Raw genomic sequence first — 24,611 nt, 5'->3', positions numbered from 1 at the left:
GGTTTGAACAAATACAAAGTGAGGTTGTAGAAAAGTTAGTTCTTATGTGAGTCATAAGGAGGAAGAACTTTGGTGCCTGGTATTCACGTTCCTTAATTTTATATGCACCCAAACAGAAGCAAGGCCTCTCTTTTTTTTTTTTTCAGCAAGTGACAGAGACTCTGGCAACTAATGTACTACTACGACTTATCATTTCTACAGCGCTACTAGACATACGCAGTGCTGTACACTTGAACATGAAGAGACAGTCCCTGCTCGACAGAGCTTACAATCTAATTAGGACAAACAGGAGCTAAGGGAATATTAAAGTGAGGTTGATAAAAGAAGGTGTATGCTGATTGCGGCTGTGGATCCAGTTATCCTGTTCTCAGTGGATGCAGAGAAGGCGTGTGATAGGGTTGCTTAGCTCTTTCTGATGGCTATATTGCAGAAGAAAGGTTTGGTAGGGCCTTCTCTGCACCACATTCAGACACTATATAAATACCCCTTAGCTATGCTCAAATTTAATGGCTCATGCACTGCTGCATTTGAGATGAGAAGAGCACTCAGCAGGGGTGTACACTCTCTTCTTTACTTGCTGCTTTATCAATTGCACCCTGGGCAGCTATGCTATGTACATCCTCGGCTATAACTGGACGCCAAGTGGGGGCTTGACCCATAAACTAATATTGTGTGCAGATGATATGACTCACTCTAACCAACCCCTGAAATTTCCTGAGGGCACTGATTGGTATTTTGGATAATTATGGCCAAATGTCAGGATTTAAAATTGGCAGAAATCAGACATCCAATAATAGTTTCTTTCTGAAAAATGTTTCTAATGGTGGTACCACTGATTGTTTTTATAATTGAGCCAGAATTGTTCTGTTCTGGCCACAGTGAAAATATACATTAACAAGGAATGTATTGCTTTGGGGATTGTACAATTCAATAGGCAACAGTCTGTCTGAGTGGGGCAGATATGGGTCAGAAAGTGTTTTAATCTCCTGGATCAATGCCTGCCAAAAGGTTTGTACCATGGTACATGACCACCATATCTATGCAAGAATGGCCCTTACTCCCTACACTTGCACCAGGGGTGAGGGGGACCCTGTGTTATATATTTAAGCCACCTTTATAGGGGTAAAGTACTGCTGATAAAACCTCTTGTACCCATTTTCTACCTGAGCTACTGCTATCTTAAATAGATTTTTAAAGCTCTTACATCCAGTTGAGTGGAGTGTAAGACTGTGATAGAGTATCTTCTCACTTTGTAATATCTCTGCATTGGGGCCCTCATCTTTCAGTAATACTTGGTACAATCTTAGTATTACCCTCTCCCCACCTACCTCTACTAGAAATCATAGCCAGCTCTAAAGGGGTGTCAGCCAAAGCAAACACCTCCCTTGCTCTGCACAGTAGAAAGTCAGCTGTAAGTAGAAAAAATAGTTTTCTGTGAGTAATCCAAATTAGTTAGACGATGTCTCTACATGCCTTCTAAGATTATTATCATTACTGTCTTTGTGGTATACTGTCCACTCCATCAATTAAATTGCATAGTGTAATTGGAATAAGAGGGGGGGGTGATTTTCTAAAATTTAGTAATATTCACTCCAGCCTCAGATAAACCTTCAGCAGTCTTTCTCCAGGGTTGTCTTCTGTGAACACAGAAGAGAAGTATTTGTTCAGCATGTTTGCTTTATCCTCATCACTCACCACAAAGCTATTCGCAGCGTCTTTGTCGACAATTCCATTCCTCTCTTTCCTTTTCTCAATATATCTGAAAAAAATGTCGTCACCTTCTCTCTACATCTGTCACCATTTTTTCTTCCACCTGTGCTTTTGCTAGCCATATTTCTTCTTGGTTTCCTGGAGTTTAAGCCAATAATCTTTTCGGTGATGCTCTTGTTGTGTTCTTTATTTCTTGAACGGAGCCTCTTTTGCCCTTATTTTTTCAGGCACCTGTTTAGAGAACCATATAGGCTTCCTGTTCTTGTTTACTTTCCTTGTGTAAAGATCAGTTGCTATACATATAGCAGCTTTCAGCTTGGACCTTTCACTTCCTCTTCACCCATGCCTATTAGCTCCTCCTTCAAGTAGTCCCCTATTTTACCAAAATCAGCATGTCCGAAATCCAGTGCTTTTGAGTTTTGTGTGGCAGCACTGTTTGCTTTTGCTCGTAAATCGAACTATATCGTCTGATGATTGCTATTGGAAACACTGCCTCCATTTGTGAGCACCAGATCCAGCATTGACCCTTCCCTCTGAACAAAGCATCCAAAATCTCCCTACTTCTTTCCAATTCTGCTGACAGGATGTTCCAGTTCAAATCTCACATCAACACCTTCCATTTCATACAAAGCTTATGGATATCATCTATCAGATCTTTGTCCAGCTTCTCCATTTGTGCTGGAGGGCTGTAGATGACACCTGTGTGGATACAGGTTCCATCTTCTCTTTCTAGAGCGATTCATATAGCTTTTTCCTTTTCCTAGGTCCCCTGCATTTCAGCCACTCTATAATATTATTTTTCACATACAGCATTACTCCTCCACCTCCTTACCCTTCCCTATCCTTCCTAAAAAGCTTATAACTCTATATGGTTACATCCCATTCATGAGTCATTGAACCATGTCTCTGTAATGGCAACACTATCCCAAGTCTTCTTCAACCATCAGGACTTGCAGATCTTGAACCTTTTTACTTAGGCTACAAGCATTTGTGCTTATTACTTTCTATGTACATGTGTTTAGATGGTTACTAACCCCACTGCTGTTACGTTTTTGCTGTGGGTGACTCTCTGAATTCCCTTTCTTCCTATTATCACCCTCTAGTCTAGAAACATACCACCTGAATTTCTCCCCAAGGATCCTTTTTTTTTTGCACCACAGAAAGATGTAGCCCATTATTTACACTTTTCCAAAAATACTAGAACTAGGGGGGGGGGGGGACACAATGAAGCTACAAAGTAGTAAATTTAAAATCAGAAAATGTTTCTTCACTCAACATGGAATTAAACTCTGGATTTTGTTGCCACAGAATGTGGTAAAAGCAGTTAGCAGGGTTTAAAGAAAAGTCCATAAGCCATTATGAAAATGGACTCGGGGAAAGCCACTGCTTGTTTCTAGTATAAAAGGTATTGTAGTGTTTTGGGATCCTGCCAGGTACTTGTAACCTAGATTGGTCACTGTTGGAAACAGGATACTGGGCTTGATAGACCATTGTGCTGGCCCAGTATGGCAATTCTGATGTTCTTATAATACAGCCTGTGCTTTTGCTACGTACTACTACATCCTATGTATCTGAAACCTCCTTCTTCACACCAAGCTTCAAGCCATTTATTGAACTCCTCTGTTTGTCTTTCCTCTCCCAGATGTAGGAATAACTTCAGAAAAAGCTACAGTCCTAACCAAAGGCTTGAGCCCCTCCCCAAGCTTCTCGAGCTCCAAACTTGCTATTGTTGGCCAGGTCATTTCTCCCTCGGTCAGTATTACAATCCTTACTTCTCAGATCACATTTAGTATTTCGTGGATACTTCTGGTAGCTGAGGATCCTGGAAGACATTTCACCAGAGTGGGACCCTTGAACTGTGTTCCTAAATTAATGCCTCTTATAATGGAGTCTCCTAGCAGTAAGAGTTTTCTGCTTTGGGCCAATCCATCATTGTTTTGTAGGTGTCTCTTGGATTGAGTTATATTTCCTTGCCTCAGACTCCTCATTACTTCATTTCTGATCATCATAATGCTCCAATACAGTAAAGGAAGTATACAGGGGTAAAGGTTGGGAGGGTGAATGCCTTTGTCAAAGGTCATAGTCTACCTGAGCCTACTGTGACCCATCTATTCCGTTTCTGCATTATTTGCTGTGGCAGTGCTGGTACTAAATTGACAGGGAATCAGGGAGTTCTGGATGCTTCCCAAGAACAGAGGGGTAGCAAGCCACATTCAGCGTCAGTGGGGGCTGAAACTGGCTCTTGAATCTTGCAATGAACAGCTTGAGAGTAGTATGCACACCTATGCCCTTACTCTGGTAAGATGCCATTGAAGGTTGCTAAAACTTGCCCCTTATCTTGGGACAGGGGGCGGTGGCAATAAAATGATACTAACTGAAGGCAAGAGACCATGCCCAGTAATAATAAAGGTATATTGCCTTTCTGTGGTATAACCAAAGCAGTTTATTCTCTGTCTCTACTGGGCTCAAAATCTTGTTTTTATACCTCGGGTAATGGAAGATTTAAGCAAGTTGCTCAGAATCCCAAGGAGCTGCAGTGGGAATCAAACCCAGTTCCCCAGCCCACTGCATTAACCATTAGGCTACTCCTCCACATGCAGATACATTCGGCTAGCTTGCAGAATGCATATTTGGACAATGTATGTCTTTTCTTTTTTTTTTTCTGGAATTGGTACTCACCATTACGGAACAATGTAAGCCTGCAAATAGGTGGGAAAATGTGGGATACAAATGCTACAAATAAATAAAATGCAATCATCGAAGCAGATTAGATAACAGTGCCATGAACACATCACAGCAAAACACAGAAGCAAATTTCTAGCATGTGCAAACACCATCTGTCTACAAACAACCCCAACTTCAGAGGAGTTAAGTAGCATCTGTGTAAATCTTAGAGGTTGTATTGATGCCTCAAAACAAGTGTTTGAAAGACCAGTTATGCAAAGATGTTTTTAAGACTTCATGAAAACATTTCAAAAATGCACCTTCATCTAAAATACGAGGAAAATCCCTTTTTCTGGAGATACTTGGAAAGACAAGATGAGATTTTCCAACTACCCGCTATATTTAAAACTTGTCATTTTGTCAAATTCAAGGAGATAGCTACCTTTTGAAGCATCCTGAGAAGGTATATTTCTACCTCCTTGCCCCCCCCCCCCCACTTCAAGTCTCACTGCAAAGTCTTCTTGCTATGAACAAACTTTTTTTTTTAACCATTTCAAGCCCTCAACTCTGCAATAGCTTAATAATCTAAAAAGATGTTCCATTCAATGTGGAAACTAAAAAGAGTCAGACCATTTTTCCCAAGGAGTGTCTTCCAGTACCTGCTACAATCATTGGTACTTAGTCATCTTGACTATTGCAACTCACTCTATGCCACCTGCAAAGAGCAAATACTCAAAAAAACTCCAGCCAGCCCAGAACACAGCAGCCAGACTTATATTCGGCAAACCAAAATACAAAAGCGCAACACCCCCTTCGCGAAAAACTACACTGGCTCCCACTCAAAGAACGTATCACGTTCAAACTCTGTACCTTGGTCCATAAAAATCATCCATGGTGACGCCGCAGCCTACATGTCAGACCTAATAGAACTACCACCCAGAAATGCAAAAAAAGTCCTCCCGCACATTCCTCAACCTTCACCCTCCCAATTGTAAAGGCGTGAAATACAAATCAATGCATGCATCAACCTTCTCTTATACAAGCACACAGCTCTGGAACACACTGTCTACGAAATGACCAATTTCCGCAAACTCCTAAAAACCTCTCTCTTCAACAAAATATATCAATGGACAACACGCGTAACACTACATTCTTTAAGAGATTCAGGAACGTTCTCTAATGCCTTTTGCTCTCACTATCATGTACCTAATGCCCATAACTTTAACACTATCAAGTATCTCACCATCATACACACAAAACCTCTGCTAACACAAATGTCTATTCTTTTCTACTTCCATTACCATGTATCTCTCCACCATGCACCAATACCTGTTGTAAAACCAAATGTAAATTCTTTTCTATGTTCAGCATCCACGATGAATTGTAAGCCACATTGAGCCTACAAAAAGGTGGGATAATGTGGGATACAAATGCTATAAATAATCAATCACTGGGTAGTTTGAGGAATTCATGGGATCTTGTATCCTAGTTATACCAGGAAAATAGTATGAGGAAAAAAAGCTTTCTGGGTTCTTAATTGCAAAAGAATTTAACAATATAACTAGTGTAATAACTGTAGTGATTCAATTATAAAGCAGTCCATCTGGGAATTTACACCTTGCCCCCATTATCTGCAGGTCTCTATTATGAAAAAGGACTTGACTGCTCAAAAACAAAATTGATACTGTTCCATTAAAATTTGGGGGAGTGACTTTGGTCCCAGCCACAAGCATTCCTAACCCCTTATGTGTATGTCTTTCCATCAGGGGCGTATCTGAACTGCGGCGGTATGGGGGGCCAGGGCCAGAGTGAGGGGGCACATTATAGCCCCCCCCCCCGCCGCCATTGCCGATCCCCCTCCCCCCAGCCGCTGCCATTGCCAACCCTCCCCCTCCGTTGCTCGCCTACCTTCGCTGGCGGGGGACCCCAACCCCCGCCAGCCGAGGTCCGCGTCCTCCTGCCGCTGCCTTTAAAAGAATTCCGTCAGCTGGCGGGGGACCCCCAACCCCCACCAGCCAAGCCGAGGTCCTTTCATTTTTCCACTGAAGCTGGCGCCGACGAAAGTTTCTTTTGAGTCTGATGTCGCTGCACGTTGTACGTGCAGGACGTCAGACTCAGAAACAGCTTCATTCTGTTTCTGAGTCTGACGTCCTGCATGTACAACGTGCAGCGACATCAGACTCAAAAGAAACTTTCGTCGGCGCCAGCTTCAGTGGAAAAATGAAAGGACCTCGGCTTGGCTGGCGGGGGTTGGGGGTCCCCCGCCAGCTGACGGAATTCTTTAAAGGCAGCCGGCAGCGGCAGGAGGACACGGACCTCGGCTGGCGGGGGTTGGGGTCCCCCGCCAGCGAAGGTAGGCGAGCAACGGAGGGGGAGGGTTGGCAGCGGTAGGGGGGTCCAGGGCGAAATCTGCGGGGGCCCAGGCCCCTGAGGCCCCACGCAGATACGCCCCTGCTTTCCATTAGCCAACAGGTTGGAAAGAATAAAAGTAACATATTACAGGTACTAAAACTGAAATGCAGGATGAAGCCGTTTTCACTCTTGCCAAAACTGCACAGTTCTGTATGCTGCAGCCACATCATGATTTTTAAAAGAATCTTCTCTCATGATAATATTAGCTAGGCTGGAGTTTGAGGAATGTAATTTTCTCTTTTTATTCTTTCTAACCCAAAATCTTGTAAAAAAAAAAAAAAAAAAAAAAAAAATTATACATAAAGGCGTCAAGAATGTCTGCTTGTGCGGACAGAGAATATGTAATCTTAAATTGATACCCAAGGCAGCTAGGGATAAATTGACTTACCCAGCAGGATATGAGCTCTGGGAGGGGTTCCAGGCCATTGTTCTGAACACCAGGAGGACTCTAGTTTATCCTATTTTGATTCCCTGACAATTTCTATAGCATCTGGGATTTAAAACATCTAGCCTTGTCACAATTTTCCCTTATACAGGTTTCTTAAGGCAGAACTCAGGAAGATGAAGTTCCTTACCTGGAATGGGGGTTAACCATCATCAAGATAAAAAGCAGACAGAACTGGGTTCTGTTTTTTCACAGCAGAGACAGACCACCTCTCATGAAAATCTCAGATGCAGCATCTGGGTCCAGCAGTGTTGTCCAACAGCATGGGCAGTCTTTCAAGTGTTAGCCTTCATGGCAACAACGATCAAAGCAGTTCCTTGGGTGAGAGGAGCACATATGCATCCCCTACAGGATGCCCTGCTGTCTAGCTGGTCCTGCAGTTGGGCGACCTTCATTGCTGCTCAGTCCAGCTAAGGGGTGGCTGGACAGAAGCAATCTGGAGAAGGGAATGAATGACATGGACTGTGGTGATGAACAGATGCCAACCTCTCGGGGGGGGGGGGGGGGGGCACATTGTCTGGGGCAGGTAGCACAGGGCCACTGGTTGATCCTGGAGGCGATGTGGTCTGTCGGTCACCTACAGACCAGGACTATTCGTTTAACATGCCTAGCTTTTCGGGACCTCGTGGCAGCTTCTTTGTATCACACCTGTACTACAGCACAAGCAGGCTAAGGGGGTTTGGGCAGGAAGCACATCTGCTTTTGTTTCTCCTGCAGCCCACAGCTGACCAGCAACAGGCTGGAGGGGTCAGGCACTTTGTGAAGAGACAGTAATTGATTGAGGCTCCGTTGCAGACATTACTGTCTCTCGGGCGACTACTTTGGCACTTAACAGCATCTTATAATAGTGTTATACTGGTCTTCTGTTTGAATCAAAAATAGTTGGTTGAGGTCAGGCACACTGACAGATAAGTTGGACTACTTCCGTTAAGAGCACAGAGTAGGAATGGAATAGCAGCTTAGAGGATACAGAAACGGTATGAACCAGGGAAGCCAGTGTTCAAATCTCACTTCTCAAATGGACACTCTGTGACCTCAGAGCATAGCTCACTTGGGCAGGAAATAATTTGTGTGTACCTGATGGGAATTAGATTGTGCTCAGATTTGGAAAAGGTGAATAATTAAATCTAGAATTCCCCCCAAATTAATAGGAGAGAAAGCCTGTTTAGAGAGTTACACTTACCCCCGGATTCTATATAGTTTGGTTAGATTTAGGTGCTGAAATTGGCACGGATCCTATAACACTGCACATAACTTAATTGGCTTAAGTTAATGAGCACTGATATCAGCAATTAACAAGCAATAATGAGCACTAATTGGCACTGATTAGAATTTAGGGGGAATGGGACTTATATACCACCTTTCTGTGGTTTTTCCAACTACATTCAAAGCATCAACAGAGAGCGGAAATGTTTTTCTTATATTGCATTCCTTAGCCTACTTGGATGGGAGAATGTGCTGCAGCACCAGCCAGCTGGAAGCATCTTGTATCACAGAGAGACTACTGCCCAGTCAGTACCCATCCCATGACCTGCACAAGAACGGTGCTAAGTGAGAGGGCAAAAAAGCTCTACAGCTAAAAGGCAGAATGTTTGGCTAAAATAAAACAGCCATTAAAAACAGAAACACCTGTGATGAATTTTTATTGACAACTATAATTAAAAGTACTAAACAAGAGAACTTGTGCTCGCTTGCTTAAATTTGAAACCTGAGGTTCTCTCTAACTTTTTTCTCATGCAAAAGAAGAAAAGCCTTTTTTATGTCATTTTTTCTTTATTGTAAGAAAATACACAGCTTGAAAATGTGAAGAATGCAATATTTAAAGAGCAAGGTTGGGGGCAGGGAAGGAAAGCAAACAAATCCCCTCTTCCCCACCAAGTAAAACAAAGAGACCTGAATGACTGCACCGATATTGGCAGGTAATTTCTTTTTAAATTGTAAATACTGAACTGGGCGAAAAAAAAATATTTTCTTGATCCGCGAAACAGTTAAAATACAATAAGAAAATAAGTAAAAGCTCTCCTTAAATTCATTCTATACACAAAATACACAATTTTTTTCCAAAGCCCATTTTTTGTGCTACTGGGACTCTGGGGGTTGCTGGGAACTGTCATAGCATCATCTCCTGTGATAACAATCAGACACTGAGGACAGAGTCAGCTCTTGCCAGCACAGTTCGTTAAAAAAACATGAGAAATTCACTCCCCTGCCCATTCCCCATCCCCTGTAATGTAAATATGTCACCACTGATATGTACATCACAATCAGAATCTGGAAAATGTATCAAAGTTTAATCTTAATAAAATTTTTTAGTTTGAATTCCTGATGAATAAATACCAAAAAATGCAGCAGCAGCTACTGTCTCTCTCTCACAGCAGATTTTAGTTATTTAAATGTAATTTTTTTTTTTTTTTTTTGCTTGCAGTTTCCCCAGAACGATTGCTTCACAGCAACCATCCACACTGTCTTTTATAGTATTATTATTACTGTTTTTTCTACAGTCTCAGAAGTCAGTCACAGATGATCAATGCACACAGATATCGATACTGTGACGTACTATGGGAGAAAACCCCCTCCCCCACCGCCCTCGACGTTTCAGGGAGCAGGTCCAGCACTGCAGCTTTGCTGAGAGGAGCCCCTGATGAACAGTACAGAGAAGACAGGCACTAGCGTCCGACACCACGTCAGATTGAGGGAGAGAGCACACCCGCTAAATGGGGAATGTGATTTTGCAAGTTTCTTGATTGTTATTATTTTTAATGGCAGATTTGTATGTGTATATGTATATATAAAGTCTCATCTATAGTCCTCCTTGGGATATTCTAAAGTGACTAGATTTCCAAATCCCATCCTGAGGCTCTCCATGTCAAAAGTCTCAATTTCCCGGTCTTGCCTTTCAAACAGGATCTTTATTCTCTCACTGCGTTCCTTCTGCAGGGCAGCCAGCTCTTCTTCAATCTGCAACAACCACAAAACAACTGGTGAGGGGTGGGGATTCCTGGTATGTCAGCAAGAAAGCAGAACGCAAAGTCCTGAAACACTAATGGGAATCCCAGCAGAGAAAAGCCTACAATTCTGTGCACCCAAATACCAAGCCAAGCAGCCAGACCAAAACATGTGGCAGAAAGATACAAAAATATTTCCCATTCTATTAGGTGCCACAGGCTCGATTATAAAGAATTTTCAAATACACCGGGATGAGTCTTACTAATGCCAAATGAATCTCTCTTTTGTTTGATGCAAGTAACAGAGTGAGCATTAGCAAGAATTTGGAGTCACACATCATACTTCATATACTCTGCCATAAGAGTGAGTTCACTAATGCCATGGTATGTACAAAACTAACTCAATTTGGAGACATCATTTTATGGAGAGAAGGGGCAGCAAACAAATGTAATTCCGCTCAAAAAATTCAGCTTCTTTCTCTATCTCAAGGGAATGAACCAATTTATTGAAGTATGAGGTTTAAAAAAAGATTTTGTTAGATTCAGGAACATGGTTCAGGATGTACGTATACATGAAATTGTGTGTGAAGGAAACAGGGAAGGTATTGAGTGCAGTGCAAGATGTGGAAAAGGAATGATAATTTACATTTTACTAAGTTGAAAGGTCCAGTCTTCCAAAGAGATTTATACTTTAAGTCTGTGTACAGACAGTTAAACAGCCTGATCATCACATGACCTGGTGAAAGTGCCAAACACATCTTGCACTAGAACTGTACATGGTTTCCTAACATATTAATAAACTTTGCTTCCAAATGCAGCAAAACAAGTTGTACACAAAAACTATGTACTAACACGGGAAGCGTGCACACATGGCTTTGCGTTCGCAGCAGCTGTATTTTCCACACAGCACTCTGAGCTGCATGTACATACATAAGTAAGTTTGCTATTTTATACTTAAATATTTAACACAATGCAGTAATATTTCTGTGCATGCTGTTTGCTCCTTAGGTCCTTATCATGCCTTTGTTTTGTGTTGATCAACCCTTCCAACAAAGCCAAAGGAACCAGCTAACTTTTTTGCTCCTCCTCAGACCTGGCATTAAAGCCCTGGGACTAAAAAACCTCTGTGTTCAGCCCTGAGTCTTTTAAGCACTTCTTTACATCTGGGTTTAACAGCTAATATCTTCATTATCATGAGCTGCTTTTGAGGTTGTGCACAAAACCTGTTTGAACATAGGACACCCACACAGAAGCTGTGTTAAAACTTTGTGCAAAACCTACTGCATTTCTTATTACACGGGGCCTCTTGTTTTCACAACATTATATTCTACATGCCATTTAATACTGCACTTTATTACCTGCAACCTCTTGTTTTCATAGAATTATACTCTAAATTAGAGAGCTGCACGGGAATAGGGATAGCGGGGATCCCGTGGGGATGGACCAAGGTCCACGGGGATCCACCCAGGTCCTGCAGGGTTCCTGCGGAACTAAAACTGACCATTGCTTTCCCTCCCCATACCCTACATCATATCCTGGTGATCTAGTGGCTTGCTTTGTGGCAGGAAAGGTCGCCACGCTTGAACTCTTGACGGCCATTTTAAAAAAGTGGCAGGGGTGAGAGAACCAGTGTCAGCAGGCAGGAAAGCATGGGGACCTTTCCTGCCCCAAAGCAAGCCACTAGACCACCATGATGATGTGAGGTATGTGTGGGAGGGGCATCCAGGGCTGAAGGAGAGGTGGATGGATGGTGCGTGTGTGTTTGGGTGGGAGTTGAAGACAGGTAGTCTCTGTTTCCCCTTCCTTGCGCAGCTGTCATCGCCATACACTCAAAGCAAACAAACCTATGAGCTGCTGCATACAAGTTCTTTATATTGGTAGCATTTTTATTTAAACTCATATTTGCAAACATACTGACTGCCGTAGCATACGGATGTACACAAAGGAAGTATAATAATGGAATAACTTTTTATAGGTAGAGTAGTAATTTGTTTATAAATTGTAATCAGTGTCATTTGGAGGAGCTGTTTAAAGAGACACCCTAACAATTACATTCGTGCAGAGATATTTTTTTTTCTCCTGGTAATGGGCCCTAAAACAGATATCATGTTATGAGAATCAGGTGCTCAACATTCAGACTTTCTATCTATTTACTTATTTATTACAATTATATCCCACATTATACATGAATTAGGTTGAAACTTGGGAGCATTTAAAATCTTTTTTATCTCCTGTGCCTACATTAATAGAAAGGGATAGCATGTGGGAATTTACTCCATTTTGTAAATAAGATGATACCTTTTTTATTGGACATAATACATTTCTTGATTAGCTTTCGAAGGTTGCCCTTCTTCGTCAGATCGGAAACCTTCGAAAGAGTGGACTAACACGGCTACCACACTCCTCTACTCCATTTTGTAGAATGCAATGGTATATTATAAAAATGAATTTGTCTTTATTACTACTATTTCACAGAGAGGTACTGAATAATGAGGGAAGGGTTTCCTTCATGCAGAAGTTCTGCCCAGCATCAGTCTAAATGTGCCAACATTGTCCAGTTCAGCACAGTGTTAGCCACCAGGTTCATACAAAGTTAATTATGTTCAGTGAAAAATAAATCTGTTGCCTCAGGCTGTTTGCTATGTGAATATTCTATCACTGTTTCATTATTGCTACCAAGTATTATATATTCAGGGCATTTCCTTTAAACTTTGCTTTAATTCGTTTATCCAGTCCTTACTTGCACATAGTTTTGCTTTTCAAACCCGAAGGTGAATCCTAAGGTAGAACAATTATGTAAGCCACATTGAGCCTGCAAATAGGTGGGAAAATGTGGGATACAAATGCAATAAATAAATAAACAAACAAACAGTTTACATATTGTGTGTTGTTTCTGACTTTACTTGTTTTGCACTGCTTTGGGTCCTGCTAATCTGTACATCTGCTGTCTTAGCACAGTACAGAAGAAAATGATTTATGTTACTTTTACTAGAATTTTTACTGCTGGTAGAATTGCTTGTAGAATCTAGCTGTCTTTTTTTTGGGGGGGGGGGGGGGGGGGGGGATTTCAACGTGACCGTGGCATGGCAATGGCTAGGCGATGGTATGGAGGAGATTACTTGCAGCAGGGAGTGGGACAGGTTAGATTTTTGTGCAACTCTCTACTCTAAATCCCAGTTAATACTGCAGTTTTTGTGCTTTCCCACTGTACAAGTGACATACTTTTTGTTCGAGATGAGCTCTTCGCAAAGAAACCCTCTGTTCCAGCTTTTGAATCTCGCGTTCATGTTGCGCTTCTGTTTGCATCTTGATCTTGCTCTGGTAGGCATTAAGCAGCTCCATCTCTTGTTGCAGCTGCAACCTCAGGGCTTGGCACTCCGCTTCCTGAGCCTCATCCAGACGCAGCTGCAAAGGTTCAAAATTACATTACATTAGGATCTTGTACAACCAACAAATTCTAAGCAGAGATGGAGCAATCTACAGACAATTCTACAATAATTCAAAATGATGCCATTAGACAGAATGATGGCAAACAGTGGTTGCCAAATAGGGATGAAGCTTTCGAGAAAAAGGATGTTTCTAAGATAGTTTCCAAAATTCTCACATAGTTGCATAAATGTAAGTCTAGTAGTGCTATAGAAATAAGGGCTAGATGCACTAAAGTTAGCAAGCCAGCAACGTGGGTTTTAAACTTGTTCTAGCCAGTTTAACGTGCAAGTAGTAAACAGGGACATGCACAAAAGGGCATTTTCCTGTCACGGTAGCAGCTAACGAAAACGGAATGCAAATGATCCAAAGGCTATTATAACACAACGCAACAATGATTTTGCTACTGAGAGAAAAACATGTGATTTATACTAAATTGAACCCACCGATCCTGAATATGAACTCTGAATTTGCCTGTCGCGTCTAGATTTTAAGTTATACATGCAAAGCCTATTCACTTATAATATTAATGCTTGGGATGCATTTGTGCTAGTAGTGCAGAACCTCCTTGGGAACAGACGAGCTGAAAACTATGCTGAACTAGTAGATAACATGCTTAAAGCATATGAACAACTTGGCTGCCAAATGTCATTGAAAATGCATTTCTTACATTTCCATCTTGACTTTTTCCCATCCAATTTGGGACACGTAAGTGACAAACATGGAGAGAGGTTCCATAAAGACATTTCTACAATGGAGAACAGATATCAAGGCTGCTGGAATCCCAACATGATGGGGGGGGGGGGGGGGGGGGGGGGGCTACTGCTGGTTTTTGCAAGGGGAAAATATGACTGGTCACAAACGCAAAAGCAGATGCTTGAAGCACTTTTAACAGTACTGGGCCTTGCTGAAGTAATACTTTTAAACTGGAATATGAGACTTTTTTGAAATTTTGTTATTCAATTACATTTTCATGTACTATTTACTACGACAACTTTGATGTAGATCAGGTAATTGTGGGAGTAAAACTCGTTCTGTAAAAAATTATTCAGTGCTTTCCAAGTGCTTAATTCATTTGGGCAAACTTATGCATAACAAAATTTCCTCATGTGTTACAACAATTCTGACTTCGGATTTGGAATACGCACACTGAATTTAGTATAGGACAAATGGTTTTTGCCCAGTAGCACACGAAAACGTTTTTGTTGTGCTATGTAATGAGCTGCACTACCGTTGCAAGACTATTATGAGATGCACTACCGTTTTCCGATCCCCTTACCATGGAAAACCAACGGGAGTTCTACACCTCTCGTTGGGGCAAAGGAAAGAATCGGAAGAAAAAAAAAAAATGTCGTCAGGGACGTCCTTCAATAAAAATAAAAAAAACAACCCTCTAAAAGATGTCCTTTTTGGACGTCCTTCACCTGTATTAAAAAAAACCCCCCACTCCAAAAAGACGTTCTTTTTGGGTGTCCTTCACTCGTAGGCCCCCCCCCCCCCCAACTCCAAACAAGACTTCCTTTTTGGACATCCTTCACTGCGTGATCCTGTTTAGCTCAGCTGAGAGAGACCTGGAGGTCTCTCAGCCAATCACAGCGTGTTTAGCTGAGTTAAACACACTGTGATTGGCTGACAGAGACCTAGGGGCGGAAGATGGACGGGTGTTGAAGACGTGGACGATAGACGTCCTCAACTGCGCTCTCCTGCTAGGATCACTGGAGGAACCCAAGCCGCATCGGAGCCTTCCTGCAGCAGGCCATGGAGGGGGTGAGTGACGCGGCGTCTTCCTTTCCTGGGCGGCACAGGGACGGCCACAGGCAAAGCAGAAAAGGCGGATGTCATTAGGGACGACCTTTTTGGACGTATTTGGCATGATCAGAGCAGCCAGCATAACGCTTGGCTGCTCTGCGCATGCTCGACTGGCTTCTGAGGGAATAGAGAATGCAAGTAAACTACAACGAGCAGCTCATTTGCATTCCCATTTCCTTGATGCATGGCTGTTCCCTACCGATTCGCTATGGAATCAGTAAGGGAAGGGCTCTTCCGAGGACCTTAGTGCATCTACCCCTAAGTCACAAGTGACTATGCAAGAGATTGTAAGCTCTTTGAGCAGAGACTGTCTTTCTTCTATGTTTGTGCAGCGCTGCGTACGCCTTGTAGCGCTATAGAAATGCTAAATAGTAGTAGTAGTAGTAGAAAACTACTGCAGGGAGAAATGGCATGCGTTGGTAGAGGTGTGTGGGCCCAAATATAACAGCAGGGAAGGCTCAAGCACACTTGCACAATTATGTGTATACAGCGTATTTCAATGCCATCTGTGATAAAACAGGTTGCTGACTGTCCAATGTTGCAAGCAGAAGATCGCAGCCTCAGCTGAATGGCTTTCAATAGGTACTAAAGGTGATTATTTCAGTTCTTAGAAGTCCATCTCTCTAAAAGTAGTAATATGAAAATAATTGCCAGAGTTCCTCCTTACAAGCCCACTCTGGTTTCCTTACCGCTTGCGATGCCATCATCTCGTTAATGCTCTGCTCATACTGCTCAGCTAGGATGGCTAGTTTCCGCGTCTGCTCATCTTTCAGAGACTTCAAGATGGTTTTGTGCTCACTCTTTGCAGAAACTTCAAGCTGGTGATTCTTTAGTGCCTTGTACTGTTTCGTCTGCACCTTGCATGTGTCTTGGAACTGCTTCTTTATCTGCAATTCCATGACCTGCAGAGAGAACAAATTTCTGGGAGAGTAAGAAGTTTATAAAACTCTACTTTACAATAAAATGTACATATCAGCATTTCACAATGCAAAACACAGCAACAGGTACAGCCACAATGCTAACTCTATTCTCTCGTCTACCCTCAATTAATCATCTAGTTCAAATATTAGACGAATCTTATGTTTATCCACTCCTACCCTAGCTAAGATAATATTCAAGCACCTTTCTGACCTCATTTGCAACTTTCTTTAAATTAGAGTAGCAGGAGTAAGAAAATAAGATACTATCTCATCCAATATAATATATCTAATATATTTATAAACGATTTAGAGATGGGAGTAACCAGCGAGGTAATTAAATTTGCTGATGACACAAAGTTATTCAAAGACGTTAACTCGCGACAGGATTGTGAAAAATTACAGAAGGACCTTACGAGACTGGGAGACTGGGCGGCTAAATGGCAGATGACGTTTAATGTGAGCAAGTGCAAGGTGTTGCATGTGGGAAAAAAGAACCTGAATTATAGCTACGTCATGCAAGGTTCCACGTTAGGAGTTACGGACCAAGAAAGGGATCTGGGTGTCGTCGTTGATAATAAACTGAAACCTTCTGCTCAGTGTGCTGCTGCAGTTAGGAAAGCGAATAGAATGTTGGGTATTATTAGGAAAGGTATGGAAAACAGGTGTGAGGATGTTATAATGCCGTTGTATCGCTCCATGGTGCGACCGCACCTTGAGTATTGTGTTCAATTCTGGTCGCCGCATCTCAAGAAAGATATAGTAGAATTGGAAAAGGTGCAGCGAAGGGCGACTAAAATGATAGCGGGGATGGGACGACTTCCCTATGAAGAAAGACTAAGGAGGTTAGGGCTTTTCAGCTTGGAAAAGAGATGGCTGAGGGGAGACATGATAGAGGTACAGTGGTGGAAATAAGTATTTGATCCCTTGCTGATTTTGTAAGTTTGCCCACTGACAAAGACATGAGCAGCCCATAATTGAAGGGTAGGTTATTGGTAACAGTGAGAGATAGCACATCACAAATTAAATCCGGAAAATCACATTGTGGAAAGTATATGAATTTATTTGCATTCTGCAGAGGGAAATAAGTATTTAATCCCTCTGGCAAACAAGACCTAATACTTGGTGGCAAAACCCTTGTTGGCAAGCACAGCGGTCAGACGTCTTCTGTAGTTGATGATGAGGTTTGCACACGTCAGGAGGAATTTTGGTCCACTCCTCTTTGCAGATCATCTCTAAATCATTAAGAGTTCTGGGCTGTCGCTTGGCAACTCGCAGCTTCAGCTCCCTCCATAAGTTTTCAATGGGATTAAGGTCTGGTGACTGGCTAGGCCACTCCATGACCCTAATGTGCTTCTTCCTGAGCCACTCCTTTGTTGCCTTGGCTGTATGTTTTGGGTCATTGTCGTGCTGGAAGACCCAGCCACGACCCATTTTTAAGGCCCTGGCGGAGGGAAGGAGGTTGTCACTCAGAATTGTACGGTACATGGCCCCATCCATTCTCCCATTGATGCGGTGAAGTAGTCCTGTGCCCTTAGCAGAGAAACACCCCCAAAACATAACATTTCCACCTCCATGCTTGACAGTGGGGACGGTGTTCTTTGGGTCATAGGCAGCATTTCTCTTCCTCCAAACACGGCGAGTTGAGTTCATGCCAAAGAGCTCAATTTTTGTCTCATCTGACCACAGCACCTTCTCCCAATCACTCTCGGCATCATCCAAGTGTTCACTGGCAAACTTCAGACGGGCCGTCACATGTGCCTTCCGGAGCAGGGGGACCTTGCGGGCACTGCAGGATTGCAATCCGTTATGTCGTAATGTGTTACCAATGGTTTTCGTGGTGACAGTGGTCCCAGCTGCCTTGAGATCATTGACAAGTTCCCCCCTTGTAGTTGTAGGCTGATTTCTAACCTTCCTCCTGACATGTGTGCAAACCTCATCATCAACTACAGAAGACGTCTGACCGCTGTGCTTGCCAACAAGGGTTTTGCCACCAAGTATTAGGTCTTGTTTGCCAGAGGGATTAAATACTTATTTCCCTCTGCAGAATGCAAATAAATTCATATACTTTCCACAATGTGATTTTCCGGATTTAATTTGTGATGTGCTATCTCTCACTGTTACCAATAACCTACCCTTCAATTATGGGCTGCTCATGTCTTTGTCAGTGGGCAAACTTACAAAATCAGCAAGGGATCAAATACTTATTTCCACCACTGTACCTCTATCATGTCTCCCCTCAGCCATCTCTTTTCCAAGCTGAAAAGCCCTAACCTCCTTAGTCTTTCTTCATAGGGAAGTCGTCCCATCCCCGCTATCATTTAAGTCGCCCTTCGCTGCACCTTTTCCAATTCTACTATATCTTTCTTGAGATGCGGCGACCAGAATTGAACACAATACTCAAGGTGCGGTCGCACCATGGAGCGATACAACGGCATTATAACATCCTCACACCTGTTTTCCATACCTTTCCTAATAATACCCAACATTCTATTCGCTTTCCTAACTGCAGCAGCACACTGAGCAGAAGGTTTCAGTTTATTATCAACGACGACACCCAGATCCCTTTCTTGGTCCGTAACTCCTAACGTGGAACCTTGCATGATCAAGGATACCCCACGAGGTGAGATTTTGCGTGGAGCCCCAGATCTTTGTCGATTGACAGTCATTTTGTACTTCTTCCATTTTCTTACTATGGCACCAACAGTTGTCTCCTTCTCGCCCAGCGTCTTACTGATGGTTTTGTAGCCCATTCCAGCCTTGTGCAGGTGTATGATCTTGTCCCTGACATCCTTAGACAGCTCCTTGCTCTTGGCCATTTTGTAGAGGTTAGAGTCTGACTGATTCACTGAGTCTGTGGACAGGTGTCTTTCATACAGGTGACCATTGCCGACAGCTGTCTGTCATGCAGGTAATGAGTTGATTTGGAGCATCTACCTGGTCTGTAGGGGCCAGATCTCTTACTGGTTGGTGGGGGATCAAATACTTATTTCCCTCTGCAGAATGCAAATAAATTCATATACTTTCCACAATGTGATTTTCCGGATTTAATTTGTGATGTGCTATCTCTCACTGTTACCAATAACCTACCCTTCAATTATGGGCTGCTCATGTCTTTGTCAGTGGGCAAACTTACAAAATCAGCAAGGGATCAAATACTTATTTCCACCACTGTATATAAAATAATGAGTGGAGTGGAACAGGTAGATGTGAAGCGTCTGTTCACGCTTTCCAAAAATACTAGGACTAGGGGGCATGCGATGAAACTACAGTGTAGCAAATTTAAAACAAACTGGAGAAAAATTTCTTCACCCAAAGCATAATTAAACTCTGGAATTCGTTTCCGGAGAACGTAAAGGCGGTTAGCTTGGCAGAGTTTAAAAAGTGGTTAGACGGTTTCCTAAAGGACAAGTCCATAAACCACTACTAAATGGACTTGGGAAAATCCACAATTCCGGGAATAACATGTATAGAATGTTTGGGAAGCTTGCCAGGTGCCCTTGACCTGGATTGGCCGCTGTCGTGGACAGGATGCTGGGCTCGATGGACCCTTGGTCTTTTCCCAGTATGGCATTACTTATGTACTTATCCATATGTCCCATCTTTGCTTACACCCCATGCTATTAAAATGTTTTATTAAGTACTGTGTTCACAATATAATGTAAAATAATATGCTGTACGTTGTATAGTTTGAATATTTTTACTGCTGTAATTGTCTATTGTTTATGTTTGACTACTTCTTGCTGTACACTGCCTTGAGAGAATTCCTTCAAAAATGGAGTAAATAAATATAATCAACAGATTTTCTGTTATATATGGAAAGTATGGAGGAGTGGCCTAGTGGTTAGGGTGGTGGACTTTGGTCCTGGGGAACTGAGGAACTGAGTTCGATTCCCGGCACAGGCAGCTCCTTGTGACTCTGGGCAAGTCACTTAACCCTCCATCGCCTGCCATGAGTGGGAAAGCGTGGGGTACAAATGTAACAAAATAAAAAATATATCCAGAAATCAATGGAATTGAACTGAGCAAAGCTTGATGCCTTTAACTGGACCAACTGCTTGGAGGCAGAACTATTCTGAATGCGTTAAATGTAATTCCTGGCATGTTCCATTTTCTATAACTTAGACAAGGTTAAGTGGTACCAAGATAAGCAGAACACACTGGGCCAGGCAAAAGGGCTTGAAATTGAAAGTATTGTCCTAGAATGGCAAACCTCGAGAACCTCTGGTGAGGAGGCCAAACTGGAAAGTTATACTTCTTTTGGATCTAAGAAAATGTAAAAATTCTCTGTGATACAGGGGAAGGATGGGTTGGGGGAATATAGTGATGTTAGAAGAAGTGTGGCTTTTCATATGATGTTCTGTATAGAAGAACCATAGTATACATTATGAATGTTGACTACAGATATTTATTTTTATTTATTTAGATTTTGCTCACACCTTTTTCAGTAGTAGCTCAAGGTGAGTTTCATTCAGGTACACTGGGTATTTCCCTGTCCCAGGAGGGCTCACAATCTAATTTTGTACCTGAGACAATGGAGGATTAAGTGACTTGCCCAAGATCACAAGGAGCAGTGGGGGGGATTTGAACCAACCACCTCTGGATGTCAAGACTAGTGCTCTAACCACTAGGCCACTCCTCCACTCCATTATTTTGTAAAATAATAAACACACTCTGTGACAAACCATCACAATGACAAATCACAACTCTTCCATTCTGTAGTGAGACACCTGAAGAGCATGGTTGACCCTTGAGATCCACAATAGGAGGAAAACAGTCTTCCTTCTTTGGAATCGTAAAGTAAAATACTTTCCAGTTTCAGTAGTCTACATGGGTTAGCACCATGGTTTGGATCATGTTGCGGAATGAATCCCTGTGAAAGTAAGGTTTTATACGTTTGAGCTTCCACAAAATGTGTGGAACATTTTCTTGGTTGTGTTCTTAGCTTGGCTTTCTAGCGTTAGGTTGCGGTCAATTGTTATGCCTAAGATTTTCAAGTGGTCTGAGATTGGGAGAGATGAACCTTGTGCTTAATTGCCGAGGGGGGAACATTATTGTATTGGGATGAGAGAATGAGACATTGGGTTTTACCTCTATTGAGTTTTAACTTGAATGCCGATGCCCAGGATTCCATGATGGTCATGCTGTTTATTATTTCCTAGGTGATTTCTGTGGGGTTCTGTTTGAAGGGAATATAGATGGTGATGTCATCTGCGTAGTGAAATAGATTGAGGCCTTGTTTGGATAGAGATTTAGCCAGTGGTGTCTTCATTAGGTTGAATAATATAGGTGAGAGCGGTGATATGAAGTCTCAGTAGACCTGCCCCCAACAGTAACCTTTAGCATTTTGTAACTCTGGTCTACCAGAAAAATAAATTTTAGTAACAACTTTTTAAAGTAGACTAGAAACAGAAAGCCTGCAAGTGAATCAGTGGGACCGTTAGATCATAAAGGAGCAAAAGGGGCACTTAGGGATGACAAGTCTATAGCGGAGACTGAATGAATTCTTTGTTTCAGTCTTTACAGAAGAAAATGTAAGAGATCTACCTGTACCAGAAATAGTTCTCAAGGATAACAATGCGGAGGAACTGAAAAATTCCTGGTGAACCTGGAAGACATACTGAGCCAAATGAACCAATTAAAAAGTAGTAAATCACCTGGAAGGAAAGCGAATGCTACATACCTGTAGAAGGTATTCTCCGAGGACAGCAGGCTGATTGTTCTCACTGACGGGTGACGTCCACGGCAGCCCCTCCAATCGGAAACTTCACTAGCAAAGTCCTTTGCTAGCCCTCGCGCGCCCGCGCGCACCGCGCATGCGCGGCCGTCTTCCCGCCCGAAACCGGCTCGAGCCGGCCAGTCCAGTATGTAGCAAGACAATACACTTCAAGGGAAGACACAACTCCAAAGGGGAGGCGGGCGGGTTTGTGAGAACAATCAGCCTGCTGTCCTCGGAGAATACCTTCTACAGGTATGTAGCATTCGCTTTCTCCGAGGACAAGCAGGCTGCTTGTTCTCACTGATGGGGTATCCCTAGCCCCCAGGCTCACTCAAAACAACAACATTGGTCAATTGGGCCTCGCAACGGCGAGGACATAACTGAGATTGACCTAAAAAATTTACCAACTAACTGAGAGTGTAGCCTGGAACAGAACAAACAGGGCCCTCGGGGGGTGGAGTTGGATCCTAAAGCCCAAACAGGTTCTGAAGAACTGACTGCCCGAACCGACTGTCACGTCGGGTATCCTGCTGCAGGCAGTAATGAGATGTGAATGTGTGGACAGATGACCACGTCGCAGCTTTGCAAATTTCCTCCATGGTGGCTGACTTCAAGTGGGCTACCGACGCTGCCATGGCTCTAACATTATGAGCCGTGACATGACCCTCAAGAGCCAGCCCAGCCTGGGCGTAAGTGAAGGAAATGCAATCTGCTAGCCAATTGGATATGGTGCGTTTCCCTACAGCCACTCCCCTCTTGTTGGGATCAAAAGAAACAAACAATTGGGCGGACTGTCTGTGGGGCTGTGTCCGCTCCAGATAGAAGGCCAATGCTCTCTTGCAGTCCAATGTGTGCAGCTGACGTTCAGCAGGGCAGGAATGAGGACGGGGAAAGAATGTTGGCAAGACAATTGACTGGTTCAGATGGAACTCCGACACAACCTTTGGCAGAAACTTAGGGTGAGTGCGGACGACTACTCTGTTGTGATGAAATTTGGTGTAAGGGGCCTGGGCTACCAGGGCCTGAAGCTCACTGACTCTACGAGCCGAGGTAACTGCCACCAAGAAAATGACCTTCCAGGTCAAGTACTTCGGATGGCAGGAATTCAGTGGCTCGAAAGGAGGTTTCATCAGCTGGGTGAGAACGACATTGAGATCCCATGACACTGTAGGAGGCTTGACAGGGGGCTTTGACAAAAGCAAACCTCTCATGAAGCGAACAACTAAAGGCTGTCCTGAGATCGGCTTACCTTCCACTTGGTAATGGTATGCACTGATTGCACTAAGGTGAACCCTTACGGAGTTGGTCTTCAGACCAGACTCAGACAAGTGGAGAAGGTATTCAAGCAGGGTCTGTGTAGGACAAGAGCGAGGATCTAGGGCCTTGCTGTCACACCAGACGGCAAACCTCCTCCAATGAAAGAAGTAACTTCTCTTAGTGGAGTCTTTCCTGGAAGCAAGCAAGATGCGGGAGACACCCTCTGGCAGACCCAAAGAGGCAAAGTCTACGCCCTCAACATCCAGGCCGTGAGAGCCAGGGACTGGAGGTTGGGATGCAGCAGAGCCCCTTCGTCCTGCGTGATGAGGGTCGGAAAACACTCCAATCTCCACGGTTCTTCGGAGGATAACTCCAGAAGAAGAGGGAACCAGATCTGACGCGGCCAAAAGGGAGCAATCAGAATCATGGTGCCTCGGTCTTGCTTGAGTTTCAACAAAGTCTTCCCCACCAGAGGAATGGGAGGATAAGCATACAGCAGACCTTCCCCCCAATCCAGGAGGAAGGCATCCGACGCCAGTCTGCCGTGGGCCTGAAGCCTGGAACAGAACTGAGGGACCTTGTGGTTCACTTGAGATGCGAAGAGATCCACCAGGGGGGTGCCCCACGCCTGGAAGATCTGTCGCACCACACGGGAATTGAGCGACCACTCGTGAGGTTGCATAATCCTGCTCAACCTGTCGGCCAGACTGTTGTTTACGCCTGCCAGATATGTGGCTTGGAGCACCATGCCTTGACGGCGAGCCCAGAGCCACATGCTGACGGCTTCCTGACACAGGGGGCGAGATCCGGTGCCCCCCTGCTTGTTGACATAGTACATGGCAACCTGATTGTCTGTCTGAATTTGGATAATTTGGTGGGACAGCCGATCTCTGAAAGCCTTCAGAGCGTTCCAGATCGCTCGCAACTCCAGAAGATTGATCTGTAGATCGCTTTCTTGGAGGGACCACCTTCCTTGGGTGTGAAGCCCATCGACATGAGCTCCCCATCCCAGGAGAGACGCATCCGTGGTCAGCACTTTTTGAGGCTGAGGAATTTGGAAGGGACGTCCCAGAGTCAAATTGGAGCAAATCGTCCACCAATACAGGGATTCGAGAAAACTCGTGGACAGGTGGATCACGTCCTCTAGACCCCCGGCGGCCTGATACCACTGGGAGGCTAGGGTCCATTGAGCAGATCTCATGTGAAGGCGGGCCATGGGAGTCACATGAACTGTGGAAGCCATGTGGCCCAGTAATCTCAACATCTGCCGAGCTGTGATCTGCTGGGACGCTCGCACCCGCGAGACG

The 24,611-nt window shown here is 43.6% G+C and overlaps 1 protein-coding gene across 3 annotated transcripts in view; it reads right to left on the bottom strand.

The window, feature by feature from the left end:
* Positions 1–8,925: 8,925 nt before the first annotated feature.
* Positions 8,926–24,611, bottom strand: part of TAOK3 (TAO kinase 3) — a 188,713-nt gene continuing 173,027 nt past the window's right edge. For 2 of the 3 annotated variants that reach the window (XM_030220130.1, XM_030220131.1), the window contains exons 19-21: positions 16,101–16,313; positions 13,399–13,581; positions 8,928–10,189 (exon numbers count right to left, since the gene is read on the bottom strand). In XM_030220130.1, the coding sequence (XP_030075990.1) occupies positions 10,028–10,189; positions 13,399–13,581; positions 16,101–16,313 (558 nt within the window). In that variant the 3' untranslated portion in view covers positions 8,928–10,027. Of the gene's footprint in view, positions 10,190–13,398; positions 13,582–16,100; positions 16,314–24,611 lie in introns of all 3 variants that reach the window. The other variant, XM_030220132.1, reaches the window with a different exon arrangement.

Source organism: Microcaecilia unicolor, chromosome 11 (genome assembly GCF_901765095.1).
Source record: "Microcaecilia unicolor chromosome 11, aMicUni1.1, whole genome shotgun sequence".
Classification (NCBI taxonomy): Eukaryota; Metazoa; Chordata; class Amphibia; order Gymnophiona; family Siphonopidae; genus Microcaecilia; species Microcaecilia unicolor.
Note: the sequence above shows the minus strand (reverse complement) of the source record. Positions and strands in the feature narration are given on the sequence as shown.